General features: G+C 38.4%; 1 protein-coding gene across 7 annotated transcripts in view; it reads left to right on the forward strand.

Moving 5' to 3' along the window:
* The window catches only part of ncam1b (neural cell adhesion molecule 1b), an 86678-nt gene that overhangs the window by 53061 nt on the left and 16895 nt on the right, over positions 1-16722 (forward strand). For 4 of the 7 annotated variants that reach the window (XM_085430385.1, XM_085430389.1, XM_085430391.1 and 1 more), the window contains 6 exons: positions 3799-3941; positions 5173-5196; positions 11000-11029; positions 14542-14692; positions 14863-15050; positions 15396-15492. In XM_085430385.1, coding sequence (XP_085286511.1) covers positions 3799-3941; positions 5173-5196; positions 11000-11029; positions 14542-14692; positions 14863-15050; positions 15396-15492 — 633 coding nt within the window. The remainder of the gene's footprint in view (positions 1-3798; positions 3942-5172; positions 5197-10999; positions 11030-14541; positions 14693-14862; positions 15051-15395; positions 15493-16722) is intronic. The other 3 variants (XM_085430387.1, XM_085430386.1, XM_085430388.1) reach the window with 3 other exon arrangements.

Consider the following 16722-nt stretch of genomic DNA (forward strand, 5'->3'; position numbering starts at 1 on the left):
TTTTCTTAGGCATTCAAAATACGGTGTGTCGGTGTGGGTTGTGATTGTTTCATGTTGGGATGGAGCCTAAGGATTTAGAGAGCAAGCCAAGTGGGATGAGCTCAGCTGAAATCTCTAAACTCCTTTTTTCCCCCTTTGCTTTTGCCCACTAGGTTTTCTTGTCACTTCAAAGTGACCATAATTTAAAGCCCAATTATAGTATCAGTGCCAGTCTTTTGGTACCTTATCAGTGAACTAGCCGAGGGAGTTTAGTTTTCAAATCAAGAGAAGTGGCAATAGCTCGATTCTTTAGAGTTAGTAAATGACTGTTGTATGTTGCCATCATTTAAGACATTATTTTGTGAAATATTTCCACAAAGCTCTGGTTTCTTTACTTCCGTTTAGCAAAAGCTACAATCCTGCGTTTTCTGTGGTGGCACAGGATCTTTCTTGGAGGAAGTTGTATGTAGTAACCCCAAAAAGTTGATTTGTTCATCTGGACGTAGCGTTTTCAGTGGGAGAACGTCCAGGTAAACAGTCTTCCTCACCTGGATGATCCATCAAAACATTGTATTTAGTAATGTGTCTGGATCAGTTGTGAGTATATTTTAGTAAGCCATCGTCAGTGATGCTCCAATACCAAGATTTACCATTTACAATGGGTAAACAAAGAGCAGAGCCTCCATTTTAATCCACTGGACCAAGAATTATGAATGTGTTTCAATGTAGACCGTGCCATTCATCTTAAAACAACAAAAACAGAAAAACAGGTGCGGGACAAAAAAAAAGAAGTCATTTTAATTACCTTGAACTTAAATAACTTGATTTTTTATTAGATGAAGCTGGAATCCAACCCAGTATTTACATCAGAAATTAATTATCTAGTAAATCTGATTATTCAGCCGTAACCTGACGGGGACAAAAGCAGGTGGCAGAAATTGACGACAAACATATGAATCAAACATATAAGAATTTGTTTTCTTGTGGATCGGATATTAGTTAGACACACTAAGTGTGCTTTTAGTGATAAATTTGTCAGTTATGTTCAGACTTTGTACCCTTCAGTATATTTCTTGACAGAATTTAATGACTGCATTTCAACATGTCAACATATTTCAGCATGAATTGTAATCAGAATACAATCAGTATGTCAGTAGCCTTTAAAATGTTCCTTTAAACTGCATTTAGTTCAGTGTTAAAGTCATTTCAGGCTCATTTTCACTCAAATATTCACATCATCTCTATGACAGACATCTTTTCATCAGTGAGATAGATTACACTGTGACAAATGATTGATGAATGATCAGTATATTATGTGTCTAAAGCTTTATACAAATACGGTTTATTTAAAGTATGATTGCTGCAGTAACATACAGTAAACGTTTTAGTGCAGGGGAATTGACTGACAACCTGACAGCTGCCTTAATGTCCACAGAGTCACAGAGTTTGAAAGATTTTATTCTAAGCTGATAATAAATCACCGATTATAAATCTGTGCATTTTACACACAGAAAATAATGAACTGATGAACTGGGATTTAAATATTTGTAAAAAGATAAATGCCCTAAATACTAAGAAAAGACTGCAGAGCTGCAGTCTGTTCTGGTATGCTCTTTAAAAGTGACTGAATGAGGAAATGAGATTAAGTGTCAGTCAGCTAGTTCAGATGTAGTGGGAGGGAGAAATCAGAGGGAATCTCAAAGTTTGTGGAAGAAAACTTGTCAGTGAGCAGGTTAGATTCATGGTGTCTGTTACTGGGTCACAGTCGATTTTTTCTTTTCTAGAACAGAAAAGCCAACGTTTCCCTCATCTCTTCGTTAACAGGCTCAGTTTTTTCCAAACCTGGCTTCTAGAGTAGATCCCTGGAAGCATTGTGTTAGCCACAAGGAGGACTAGTCAGGTTCTCTATATACTAAGGACAGATGCTTCAGTGCTTAGCTGAAGATACAGTAGACCATCCTTAGTGAAAAGAAATGAGATCATGTTGAAACACTGAGTGTTCACAAAAAACAACCTGCTTGACAAATGGCACAGATCATCGCACTGTGATTTCCATCTCATTCATTTCTTGCTAACATGTATAAAGATTTCTTTCAGTTCTTTAAAAAACGTGTGCACAGGTAAATTTACAACCTCCTTTTGGGAATTGCTGTATTCCCAGCTCTTAGGATTCTCATTCGTCAATTTTATTTAAAGTATGCAGCAATGCTAATAAAGGTGAAAATTAAAAGTTGATGCAACAATACATCTTTTTATCTTTTATGTTGTTTTAGTGTAACATTAAGAGGCGTGGGAGCACTGCAGTTTCAAATTCCTGTGTATGATCTGTACATATGGTTTTTGACAATGAGGCTGACTTTGACCTGACATTCTTTGGTTTATATCTTAGAGATAGTGTAGTTCCATCTTAAATTCTCTATCGTATCTTTTGTCAACCTTGTGACATTTTCCATCTAGGTCAAGAAAAAGCAATTGCATATAAATTAATTATTTTAACTATTCAACCACTGCGCTAGCCTTGGGAGGTTGGGGGCTGGGTCATCAGCTAATACAACTAATCTGGGTCTTACAGCCTATAAAAGCTGGCCTCTGTCTCTCTTTCATCCACCTGGCATCAGCCGTCCTTTTAAAATGCTAGACATGTTATTTGTAAAGCTGTAAATCCACAGATGAACACTAATACGTGTGCCAGAACAGGTGCAAGGGTGAAATACAAGCAATAGAGGGCAAGCTACCCAATCCAATTTACTAACTACTCTCAACATTAGTCTTCAGGCAGATATTGGTCATGGCTACTTATGCACTGATTCCACCAGAGCCCCAAGCCTGTCCTTTCACCCATGTTCTCCACCCGAAAACAACACCCTTCTTGGGCTCCTTTTTATATCAGCTGTTTAATATAAAACTGAAGTGTACCTATACTAAATTACCAAAACCAGTCTAACTTTAGGGTATGCTTTTATGTGACATAAAAGCTTAAACTAAGAATCTTAGAAAATCAGTTTTACGAGCCTTTGGAAATTGGAATACATAGAATGATATTAGCCTAGCAAATAGCTCCTTAATGTAAAACCCATGTACCTAATGTTTTTATGATAAAGTATTGGAATGGATCAGGCTTTAAATAGCTCATGCAGTCTATTTAAAAAGCTATGATCTGAATCGTGCTGACTGCCTTTTGACAGTCGTGGCTGTAAGTACAAGTTCTTAAACGCTGCTTCTTTGTTCATTTAATAATTATCAGTTGAGATCATAGCAGTTAAAACCAAGTCGCAGTTGTTTTCTTAGGCGGCAGGTTACAAATTATATTTACGATCCTGTCTGGGGCTGCGCTTTTTCAGCATATTGCATAATCCATGCATTCATCCTTTTTGGAGCGGAATAGAAAAGATGGGAGCACGAAGTAATGCTCAACTGATTCGTAAACAGCACTTCCGTTTGCTCGGCTCATGTCACCGTTGCAGCACCCCGCTGCGCTTTCAGGTTAACTCGAGTGTAGTGTAACTTGACAGTTGTCTCCAATGTAAACAAAAATGAAAGCCGGCTCCTTTGAGATAGGCTAAATAAGTTATTACACAAATTACGTTTGGAGGCACACATGGTTATCACAGCGTAACTGCTGCTGGGACTGGGAAAGCTTAAATACAGGTTTACTGCCATAAAAATCCCCCTTACCTGTCAACTACTGATCCTCATCCCCTCTTTGAACTCATTTCAAATCTAGAGTTTCTCTTGTGCTTATAATACTCGTGCGGCTGTAACACCTGGCTGCCTTGTTATATGGAGCAGGTGTGATGACGTTGGGTTTTTGTTTTACAGTCAAACCTAACATCACATACATCATAAACCAGACTGCTACCGAGATGGAAGAACAGGTAACCCTGACTTGCGAGGCGTCGGGGGACCCAACTCCCACCATTACCTGGAGCTACGGAGGTCATGTCTTCACAGAAGGAGAGCAGGTAAAATGATTACAGGGAGGCGAGTGAACAGTAGTAGCAAGATACTTATGTATCCTAGGCACTCGATCCTGGTCCGTGAGTGCCTGTATGCATTTTTCCTTCTGGAGTTAATGAACTGCACCTGGTGCAAAGTAGTTTGATATAGTCTGTGTCCCAGTTGCATACTATAAATATATTCTAACCCCTATTTTTTTTAAAGTTTTTCCTATGTTATTAAGAGAAAATGACATAACAAAAAATTAGCGATGAATAAAACTAATAAGAAAAACGATAATGCCCGAAGACACCTATTTCCTTTACAGTTTGCAATTTTATCTTTATCTTTTAATGCATCTGTTCCTCTGTGTACAAAATGGAAAAAGTACATTGTTTTTTTACTATACCTTATTGTGGGTGATGTGAAATTGGGACACACTTAGGTCGTACCCACAAGGGAGCAACACAAACCTGCAGGACACCGGTGTCTCGAGGAGAGGAATTGAATATCTTTAACCTAAACTGAAGTGGTATATTGATTACTTGCAGGTGGGGGACTCAGCTTGCAGTTTCATTGCAGAATGCCCCCAACAAGGTTTATGCACTGCTAATTATTTACCCTAAATTAGCAGTTCCTTTGAGATGGCCCCGTGGATCTCCTGTAATTAGCTCAATTATAGTCAGTCAGTAATATGGAGTAGATTCAGATTTGACTTGAGATTTCTCAAATGCCACGAAAATCAGCAACAGAAACCTAATTATAACATTCCCAGAAAAGTCACGATAATTAAACTTTGCCCGTTTTCTATTGTATTTGCTTGAACGAGCACTTGAACGTTCAAGTGTTTGTTTAGCACTTTCAATCACTATTTCCATTATTCTTCTCATGCCAGTGATTGAAAAGTTATTTTGATTTATATGAAATTGTTATTTGTCTATACTCTGCTGCCATCTTTTAAATTTGTTTTGGCTCTGCACTGGTCAAGAGCCAGCTTCTTACCCTCCATTACATCCTGATACTCCAGTTTGTTCTCTGGGGTCTTCTGCATTACTCCATGTGCAAACTATCAAAAGCAGTGAATACTTGATTTGTATTCTCATACATCTATGTCCCACCTGGCCTGACTCTCCAAGGCCTTGGTGTGTTGCTACAGTTGGGAGGTAATGAGGAGGAAAATGCTTGAGCCTAATGCTTCTAGCTCATAGAGAAATTCTTGAGCCAGTCCATTACATGCGCTACATTTTTTTCCTACAGGCACATCTAAACAGGATCTATCAGGTAGGAAAAATCCACGTGGCACAGAAATGTAGTGGAGTAGTGTTGTAAAATTTGCCTCCAGATATGACAAAAACTCCCACTGAAATCAAATCATCCCTTTTTATTGAAAATTTCCCAGCTGCCTCTTGAAAAACCCCAAGGAATGATCTCATCAGAGTTCATGAAATTGATTTGACTGCCGCATGCTTTCCAAATATTGCCTGAAAACCTCAACTGTTCTCGGGATAGCAAGTGCGCAGAGCTTATCTCACGAGATCAGTTGAAAATTTGGTTAATAAGATAATAAAAGGGAAATGCCATTTCTGTGTCGCTTTTTCCTGATCATTTCACACTTTCAATCACAGCATGAGGTCGCTTGGATTCAAGCCCGGTTCAGTCTGTCTGTCATCTCCATCAGATTGTAGATTGTCTAACACTTATGTCAGTGTCACTTCAAAGTTTGAGGGTAAAAGTGCTCCACCTAAAGTCTATCTTTTGGGTATCAAACATTTGCACCCTGCAGCAAAGGTAAAACATGACTGAAACAGAATAATCATAGAACTGCAGGAAGAGACTTAATGGGCATGTTTTCAACAGTAAAAACAGGTCACTTTTGGAGTCCCTTGCAACTGAGCAGACTGCAGCAGCTGTTCACTGTGAAAGTAGAAGATTTCACAGCCACCTGTCAAACCACCAGATTGTTTGATATTTAAAAATATATTTTGAGTGGAGCCTCACTCACAAGTGCTAAACACACTGCCACCATATGACGCACGTCATGACGGTCCCCCACCCCTTTTTTTTGTACCTACACAGATTGACGTACATGAATGCACCACATAGTAACGATTCTTACTTCTGTCCTATTACCCAGTGTTGAGCAAAATTTTGCTTTGTAGAATAAATTTCCATCGGCTTCCACTTTTGTCAATGACAGGTCAGCTTGTATTGTGGTCTTGAGGCTTACATCCCACAGTTTGACCACAGTCATGCTATACTGTAGCAGTGTAGATTGACTCTACAGGTGCAGGGCAGAATAAATAAACAACACACATAGGAAACAATGGGCTATAATAGGCATTACCCACAAATTTTGCACTGTGTAGTTGTTGACATGACACATGTCGTGATGGCCAGCTGCGCAATGGTGGCAGTGTGTTTTGGGGTGCCGCCTATGGTATGCTTTTATATGTGGTGTCTGTTCACAGCCGTCTTCAAAGAAATGATTAGCAGCCTTACCGAATCACGTAGATGCATACTGGTTAGATTTTCCCTCGTAGTTGTGATTCTGAGCAGGGGAAATCATTTCTATGGTGGGCTTTCAATGAATGGGAAACGGCTGCTAATTGTTTAATTGTCTTGTTTTATTTGTTCATCCGATGTCCATCCGCCACGCTATCTGTAATCATCACAACAGCTGCATTTCATCTAGGATGAGTGTGACAAATGACATGACATTTATTTGGGGTGAACACGGTGAATTGAAAAAGGATGTAAAGGGAAACATTTTTCTGTTAATAATGTGAGATTTTTGTATTTGTCAGAAAACCGGTACAGATGTAGATCTGTGGTGGTGATGAAAGGACAGAATTAATTAGCAGTTTATTCTAATGTGTTTTCAGCTCCTCGGCTCCCTAGTTTATCTGCTGATTTCATTTCTTTTTTTCTTTCTTTTTTAAAATCATTACTCATATCAGATTTTTATGCAAAACGAATGCAGTTTAGTTTATACAAATAAGGCTTCTGATCACCTTTGCTTCACAGTATGACAATGACAATACACAACACAGCTAAACAATTAGATAGTGCTTCAGTTTACTACTTTTCATCTGAGTGGAGCTATAACTGTTCATAGTTCAATGCTCAGATTGATTGTAATAAGAAAAAGATACTTATTTTGAAGAAATAAAAACAGCCTCAGAAACCAATTATGGGAAGACATTTCTACATGTTTATTGTTTTCTTTAAAGTTTGAGTACACTGAAAACCCTTAAAAAGCATGTCTTACAGGGTTATTAAAGATGCAGATTAAACAGATGAGGCTTGTGTTTATGTTGAATGCCACCTTCCAAAACAGTGTCTTACCCTGAGGTATCGGATTGTTAGAGAATCTTTGCAGAGCCGACATTTCTGAAAACATAAAAAACCATGTCCATGTTTATTCGTGTGGCATTTTTGCCTGCTAACTGCCACATCTGGATCACTGTGACAACATGGATCTTATTAAATGGATGTGTCTATTACATGACCTGCATGCCCTACGAAACCAAGGTGGTCTATGTGAAGGCTGAAGCATTTTGAGCTAGATCAGCTATTCATTGTGTTCTCACAATCTTTGTCTGGCTTTGTTTGAATTTGTTCCCAGTCTACTGTGGTCTTGGGTTTTAAAGGTTAACGTAAAGAGAGACTAATTCATTCTGAACAACTCCCTACTCAAAGTCTAAAGTGTTGGCACACAAAAGCATTGTTCGTTAACCGCGCGCGAGTAAGGGGGAACACAATGTGAGGATTGAGGAAGATTACTGTATCGCACAATAGAGAACTGTAGTATTGTACATGAAAAAGACAGAATAAAAGGAGTATGTTCAAAAAGTCTTGTGGGTGTATTCCCGCTTAGTTGTGCTTCAAATTCAAATTGGAGCTCATCAGGGGATGGTTTTGTTTTTGTTTATACAGCTATTAAAGTTAAGTGTTTATATATTTATTTGAAAACTTTCATCAATTTTACATTTGGTATTTGTTTCCTTCAGCCCTTTGAATGCATTCGCTCAAGTCGCTGTAGATAAGTGTGTCGGTTTAATAACTGAAAATGTAAATGGACTATTTATCCATGCTTTGTACATTATCTACATAATGAATATTTTGCTTATTTGAATACATATTAAATGTTGTGCTCCATGCAGACTTTCAAGCAGAATTTATTGGAAAATATCCTGGACTACACAGAAGGAAGTTGCAGGGAAATATGAGTAATTATAAAACCTAAAAGCACATTCAAGTTTGTAATTGATTGGGTATCAGCATTTTATAGTGTTTCAAGTGTGTCTCTTTTTTGTAAGGAGATAAATCTGTATTAAAAGACCTTCTCTGTCTAAAATTTGTAGTCTCAAATAGAGGTTTCCAACATTAAAAGCTAAAAAAAAAAAAGGTGTTAAATTAAAAACCAAAACAATGAGATGCTTTGTTATTTAATGTTTTGTGTCAGCAGTGCAGGCAGAGCATCTGAAACAGGCGTACTTCAAGTGTTGCATGCTAATGCAAAGAGAACACTGTTTTCTCCAAACACAAAAGGCTACTCATTTACAGCATGCTGGCTGGCTCAGTAGTGATGTGATGCAAGAATGTCTTCACTAACTAAAATGCTTGTCCATTTTCTGTGATGTACTGCAAAGGTTCTGAGGCTCAGCATTTAATGACAAGGAAGGAAACTAAACTGAGAATATGCATAATCATGACTTTTCATCCGGGGTTCACTCAGTAAATGAAGCAGTTCTTTATATTTATGTGTTTGTGTTAGTATGTCTGCTTTTTTATCCTCTTTGAACTGACATCCAATTCATGTCAGAACAAAGAGCGGGGCTAATTCTCCATGGAAGGGAGGAACAATAGGCTGGAAAAATGATAAGTCCCAAGGGAGCCATCACCATATTGTTCTTCGCGTTTGCTCGGAGAAGTGATTCTGTTACGGCGTCTTCTGTTGTGCACGCATGCATCCGCCGCTGTTCATTGTCCTTTTGTCTTAAACAAACACCTGTCACAGATATGACAGCAATACTTGTCAGCTCACTTACTGCAGAGGCAGCGCCGCTGACGAGGATGTGAATGAGGTGGTTATGTTCCACACTGTTAGGTTATGTTTTAATTGGGCTACTGCTCTTTCTCAGTACTGATTTTTCAGCCAACTGCTCCTTGTAATGATGTAGGGTGCACAGTGTATTTTATTGTGCCAGTAGGGGAGTTAAACTGCTCTTAAGAAAGGGCTGAATTTATATTCATGCAGTAAGCTTCGGACATGACTCTTCTAATAAGAATTTTATTGCCTCCTCTTTCTACCTTCGGTATTGGCTTTATTTTTCACCGCTGAGGAGGATTAACATTCATCAGTGATATAACTACTTAACCATTATAAAACAAGATGAATTCAACCACACTATAAACACAACACTTTTGTTTTTGCTCCCATTTTTCATGAGCGGAACTCAAAGATCTTTAACAATTTCTACATACACAAAAGACCCATTACTCTCAAATATTGAGAGTTGTTCTTTGTGACAAGATAAACATGTCTCATGCACAATAGTGATGACTTTTGCAGTGATTGTGAGGGGACAATATAGGGGTGATTTTTAGATGTGAACATTGATGGTTTGAGTCACTTTGTTTGCCCTACAGTGATACCACCATTTGCTTTCATTTATTTGACTTTTCTTGCATTTGCGCCTGATGAAATTGCTGTTTCTCATTTTCCTTGTTAAGCTTCAAAATTGTTTCACTGCGTAGGCCATCACATCTCATTGTCATGCTTAACATTTTCCTCAGCATCATAAAATCCACACAGCATGCCGTCCAAAAAAGCTTTGTTTTGTAAAGTCGGGCTTTGCAGTCTCTTGTGATTTAATGTGGCATGATGTCTGCCATGTTACTTAGGTGTGACGTTTTATGTGCTTTGGTGTAAAATTAATTCTTTATTTCATTCGATGTGTTACTGACCAACATGTCGATGATAATCACTTGTTTATCTAGAGAAAGGTGATTTTTTTCTTCTTCCTGTATTAGACTGTAACGTGGTCATTTTCTAAAATGTATGTGCATATATTTGCTATTATGCCGGAATAGCTAAAAAACAGTATTCTGAATATTTAAATGTAGTATTGTTTTGGTCAGTTAGTACAGCTTCAGTGGATCCATTCTTATAACACAAAAAAACGGAATATTTTAAAAGTCCACATCTAACAAGGAGAAAGCCATTATATTTCTTATAGCTTAGAAAGTTCAGTATTCATCATGCAAATCACATTTCCTGGCTGTTTTAAGGCTATTTTTAAGTACAATCAAAGCATATCAGTGACAAAGGAGGAAAAGACAGAACTTCATAGTGTAAGTAACAATGAGCAGAACATTGGACTTTCAAAATGACTTAAAAAGGCCACCTGTAGGCTGAGATTTATTTCCAGGTCTCACATGGTGTGGAGGATGAGCTGTAGCAAATTGCTTATTTGAACCTCCTTCATTGCTTATTGAGATATCAAGCAAGTGTTGTTAGAGGGCTTGATTGACTAGGGTACTAACTTGCTTCTCGATCTTGGGAGGGCTTTTTTATATTCATAGATAAAGAGTAAATTCCATTCTTTTGGGCTCACATTATTGCTTCAGCCTTCAGAAATGGATTGTGAGGCGATAATTCCTCTATTACCCAAGGAGACATTACTCTGTTGTTACAGCGTACCAGACTCACCTCTTCCTGATGAACCAATAACCTTATTATCACAAAGCATTTGTGCTATCATGATGCCAAAAGACTTACTTCACGTACAGGCAGGCACAGACTGTAAACATCCCCACAAAATTTCCCTTTCAAAAGAAACTCCTGTCCTCCTAAAATAGGCTTCCCTTGAGAGAACATCTAAAGCATACATCTCGTTATGTCTGCAGACTCTTAATTTAGTAAATTCAGACATTCAGCTCAGGTACTTTAGATGCATAAAAAAATAAACTGGTCATTTAACTGGGATGCAGTGTGCAACATCCCAGCTTTGACAGGATGAGGATTGCTTTCTAAGAATTGCTCTGCCTTTTTGTTTTTTCGTCTCTCTGTCTTCTACAGGCATCATGGACTCGGCCTGAGCAACACAAGGTATTCTAAATGCATGACTTTTTCTTACACCCATCCATCTTTCATGTCAGGGGAATCTAGTCCAATTCTGGATGGATGCAGATCAACATTCTTGATCAAATAAGGTTGGGGAGAGCATAAGCTCTGAGAAGCAGTAGCAAAACAGGACAGTGCAAGTCTGTGTTTCTTTGCTCGCCGTGTTCCTTAGATTTCTTAACAAATCACAGCCTATTTCAGTCTTTTTTTCTTGTCTTTCTCCTGACCTTTTACCTGTCATGCCTGGACATCAGCAAAAGCATTTTATTACACGCATGACAGTTACAGTTATACCATGTGATCAACTTGTCTTCTGCAGAAATAGATTTTGTTCCTCAGATCTCTCTGTCCCCCCACCCACACATCCTGTCCACCGCTAAATCTTAATTATAACTTCAGAGTATACTTTTGACATTAGTGTATACAGTAGTTTAATTTGAACATGGCTAAATATGTATGTAGGAGGAAATAAAAGCTGCCTTTGTGCAGCAACAGAGTATGAGAACAAGCGACTGTTTCTGAAAGAAAGCGAAAATTGGCAGTAAGTGAAAGAGCTGCCCACATAAGCTTTTCTCCAATATACAGCACTTCCCTATAGAATGTGTTTTACATACGAGAAAAATGGTGACAAAAAGAATGGATCCAGACTCTTGAAGAGAAGTGATCGCTCACACAAAGCAGTGCCTTGTTGATCAGCCCATCTCTGTTTTAGGAGCAAGATCAGATATTAGGGTTGCCATTTCTATTTTTACTTCAGTACTATTTAACAAGATATGAATGTGTATTCTTAGACCATTCGGTTCCCTAAATAGCCACGCTGTTTTATTTTTACATTGCAGGAAGCACTGGACATCAAGAGAATTGGTCTTTTCCTTTTACTCCTTCTGCTAATAGGTTTAAGGAGGGGTGTTTCTAACAGTCGGCCTTAATTATTCGGTCGTGACAGCTGTTGGTATTTTTTTCATTACGATTGTCAGCTGATACGCATTCATTAATAGCACCTGCAGAAAGTGTGGAATAAAAAATCTCACCCACCTCACCACAGGACGGGAGGAAGAGCCTTTCTCATCAGGCACATGCTGACAGTAATTGCTCAGTTTGTGTATAACTATGATTTACACATGGATGCACTTGGATTTTTGTGCATCTGCAATACTAAGCTGTTGAATTTGTGAATTGGAACACTTTTATCTTGAAAATCTGAGCAAAATGAATCGTTCTGAACATTTACATTAATGATCTGCTGATTATATTTAAATTAGGCAACCCCAAAAAGCTCAAACAGCGTATCCTAGTTGCTTGCGTTTTCCATTTTTTTTAAAAGACTGATGATCTCAGCAAGTTCCACTGCTGAACACATGCATTACTTAAAAAGAGTTATGCCTCCCTTTTTTAATATATATAAGAGGAGTATTTTAGTTAAATGTGGGCACTCATATCTGTGCAGCATATTTGTGGTTTCAGGTCACAAATGGAACGGTTTACATTAATGGAAATTACTCACTTCACATTTTCACTCACTTCACATAATTATATTGTTTTAAAAGTTCACCTGTGCTCTGAATTGATAAGTGCACATCTCTCAAAGACATCCCATTATGAATTGCACAGTGGGGGTGGGGGGGTGGGGGGGTGAGGGTGAGGAGCCATGTTTGTTGCAAAGGCGTAGGAAGCTTAGTGTTCATTTGACAAGCCTCAGAAGGGAAGGTGATTTTGTACTGTGGGCTGTTTAATATTTGGTGAGACACGAGTTTAACATGTCTTCAATGCAATCTCAGTTTTATGCCCTGATGCTCCCTCTGTGTCTCTTCTGTTGGTACAGCAGAAGAATCTGTGGGAGAGCTCTGCTGTCAGCTTGGTTTTATTACAGGAGCGCACACGCGAAAGTCTTCATTTTCTCATAGACGTGCGAAATGGTTTTATGCCTTTTTACGCAAGGAGCACAAAATTCAGCGCGGATGTTTCCAGTAGACAGCAACTCCGGTGCACTATGAATTTATACTGAAAATATATTGTTATAAAAAATGCATGAATCACAATATTAAGTTGCGTGAAGGCATACATTTTCTTTGCTAAATAACAATAATCATGATGGATTTCATATAGGAAACGAGAGGCTGTAGCTCTGGAGAAACTGCTCATACTTTATCATAAAATAATGACACAAAAAAGGTTTCCATATTGGAGTCAACTCACTTACTATGACACATAGCTGTGCATAGTGTGGCATGTTGCACAGACGCAGGACTCAGAAACAGAACCACAGGGGTCGAGTGAGAATGCTTCCTGCACGGGGTCACAATACAAGGGTAGCGTGTTATGTAAGTGTCTCCCTGGTCCTGCTACCCGCTATGCATAATGAATGCCCCAGACATGCTTTGTCTATTGAAATTGAATACAAACTAACAAGGGTTTCTCTTACATGGCTGCCCAGGCTGGGCCCTAATTCAATATGTGTAAAAGCATTCGGCTATTGTTTTGCCTGTAGCTTGGATCAAAGCCATGAAAGCAACCAAAAGGGAAGCTCAAATATTCAGCCCTGCAGCACCTTGTTAAAGGAATAATTCACAAAAATGCTGCATCTTACTGTGTAAGAGCTTTGTGCTAAAGCCCCAAATCCACAGAGTTTGTGAATAATGCTTAATTATGCTAGATATTACAGATATGTTCAGTAAAAACATCTGTCACAAGACAATAATGTCCAGAGTTTGTTCGAAATATTGTAATAACATAACAGGAAAATGTATCGTTGAAAGGGGAAATTCAGCCTGTCTGAAACTTTACACTCTGCAGTTAAGTGTCACATGGCAACAACAACCACAACAACACAAAGTTGTTGACCCTGTTGGGAAGCTACTCATGTCAGGATGCTGTAACACCGCATATCAAGTTAATGAAACCAGGTTTAGAGAGGGAAGTGCATTTACACATCTCATTAGCCAGCTGTCTGTTATTATTTGAGTGGCTTCAGATGCTTTGTGACTTGGCGTGTGCTTCCTCTTCCTCACTGACACTGGAGCTGGATGTAGGTTCAGAGAGTTCCTCAACCTAATACAGTCCACAACACCACAACATTTTATTTTTAAGTAATTAACTTAAAGAAATAAAATGTTGTGGATTGACACTAAATCCAGTGTCTTTAGTGTAAAAGTGCAAGCGCCACACGTAAGGTAATGCATCAGCATATTTCACAAGTAAGCCCTGTGTGTGAAAAGCCCTAGATGGTTTCTAATGCCTTCTGACATCAATTATTGAAAAGCTCCTCTGCACTGTCAACTGGGCCCTTATGTCTCTGCAGCTTTACAGAACAGTCTGTGCTTGTTTCATTCTTTCAGTTTCTGTTCTTTTCTGTAAAAGTGGACTTTAAATACTTTTTTTCAAGGTCACGTGTTTCTGCATAATTGTATTCTTTATGTAAATGTGCATAATATCTATTTATAAGAACTGATCTAACTAATTTCTTTTACTAAACAAAGCCATTTTTAACTTCCATTTAGAGCCCGGATGGAAACGTAGTGGTGAGGAGTCACGCTCGTGTGTCCTCCCTCACCCTGAAGTATGTCAAGTATACAGATGCTGGTCAGTACCTCTGCACAGCACACAGCGTCATCGGAGAGGATTATCAAACAGCATATATGGAGGTCCGCTGTAAGTGTTTCCCTCTGCCTTTATACAAGTGTTTAGCCCTACAAAATGAGTACACTCATGCACTAGTCATTAAAAAAAATAGCACTGCAAGTCACTATGACTATTTATAACTGAACTGTTAAATAACACCTGAAATGGATTGACAGGTTGTATCCGTTTTTATTTCCTAGATACTCCTAAGATAAATGGTACTGTGGCAGTGTATACCTGGGAGGGGAATCCTGCCAATATCAGCTGTGAGGTCAAAGCTCATCCCAGTGATGTCTCTATTGTGTGGCTGAGAGACGGGTTGCAGCTCCCCAACTCAAACACCACCAACATTAAGATCTTCAGGACTCCCTCAGCCAGCTTCCTGCAGGTACGAACACCCGTGTCACACCATGACTTAATCCCTCTTTCTATCTCTCTAATGAATGTACATATACACACAGTGTGCACAAACACACACTCTGAACCCCATGTGTCATCAAGATTTCATGAGCACAGACTTGAAGTGTAGGGTTTTCTTTCAGCTTCATTGTTGGGAAAAAAAAATCTCATGAATAATTCAGCAGCAGGAGAGCTCACAGCAACAAATAAAAATAGGCTACTCTAATGGACAAACAAAAAGGTCACCTTCAGTGTTTGACACACAAGTTAGTTCATCTGTTTTGGTACACTGCCCTTCGTATATTTACTGCTTTATTCCCCCCCCCCCCTCCAGATAACCCCCGAGTCTGAAAATGACTTTGGAAGCTATAACTGCACTGCTTCAAATGAGATGGGCACAGAGTCCAAGGAGTTCCTGCTCATTCAGGCTGGTCAGTGGCAATGCTGTGATTCAAAATCCATTCTTACTTTGCATTTATAGTGTTTGTGCCAAGATTTTCAGCATAATTAAAATTTGAAAACAAAAAACAAGCAGCCTTATATGTGATCGTGATTCAGTAACAGCTTAAAAATGATGAGTAGGTAAATTTCATTAGATCACATAGTAGTTTTTGTTTCAGGTTTTTTAAGGCTTCGGGAACAGATTTTATTTATTTTTTTTGTTATCCATGATCAAATCGCATTAGACCAAAACATCCACCATGACGTGAGATTACACAGATCAGTGTTTGTATCGATGGCTGATAAATTGATTAAGATGAAAAGAATGTGTAACCTACATGATAATGTAATGTTCCCTCTGGTTATTCTACAACTAAACTTTACCTCAACCTCTCACCACTAACATTGCACTGTTTGCAGTATAAAGTAAAAGACTTTTTTATATTAAGGTATAGCATTTTATTGTAACATGGACCTACACCATAGACTTCCCAGACAAATGTACCATTAGGCAAATGGAACAGAGAGCAGAGAGATAATGCCACTCTTAAGCCACAATCAGAAGTGAATTAATTGAAAACACTACATTGTTCACTCAGAGCCGAACATGGGCAACCACAGTAATTACAGTGTGCCTTTTAATTTAGAAGATCAAAGTGATGCAATACAAAACTACTCACACTAGAGTTTGTGAGTTCAGAACAGCCACCATTATTCAGATGTGGACAATCACAGTAGGTTAAATACTTTTAAATAATGTAATTTTCTCTTAAATAAGCCTTTCATTGCTGGCTGAAACAAAGTAAACCTTTTTTAACAAAGGCAGACTGTAAATGAAGAACTAATTGTCTAATCATTGTGTACATCACAGGATGGATCCTTTTTTATTTTCTAAACTTTAATCAAAGTACAATTACAGAAGTCTTTGAACTAGCTTTTGCATATTCTTCAGTTTTAATATTCACTTTAAATTTAAAGATTAAGCTTTGCTTAACTCACTGCAAGGTCTTTGAATCTATGAAATCTCCTTTTCCAATTTAAAGTTTTATCAAACTCAACGGTCTCTCAGAACTTTTGGTCTTTTCAAACATCCAACCAGGCACTTACTGTTTTTTTAGTGGTTTTCTTTCTGGAGTTATCATCTTTAGGGCTGACTTGGGAATGGTTTGTTCTTGAATCTGTTGGTCATAAGGAGCTTTTAAATGTTTTTTCCTGCCTTT

Source organism: Copadichromis virginalis, linkage group LG14 (genome assembly GCF_057382275.1).
Source record: "Copadichromis virginalis isolate Kocher_CV1m ecotype Utaka linkage group LG14, C_Virginalis_male_GT1.1, whole genome shotgun sequence".
Lineage (NCBI taxonomy): Eukaryota > Metazoa > Chordata > Actinopteri > Cichliformes > Cichlidae > Copadichromis > Copadichromis virginalis.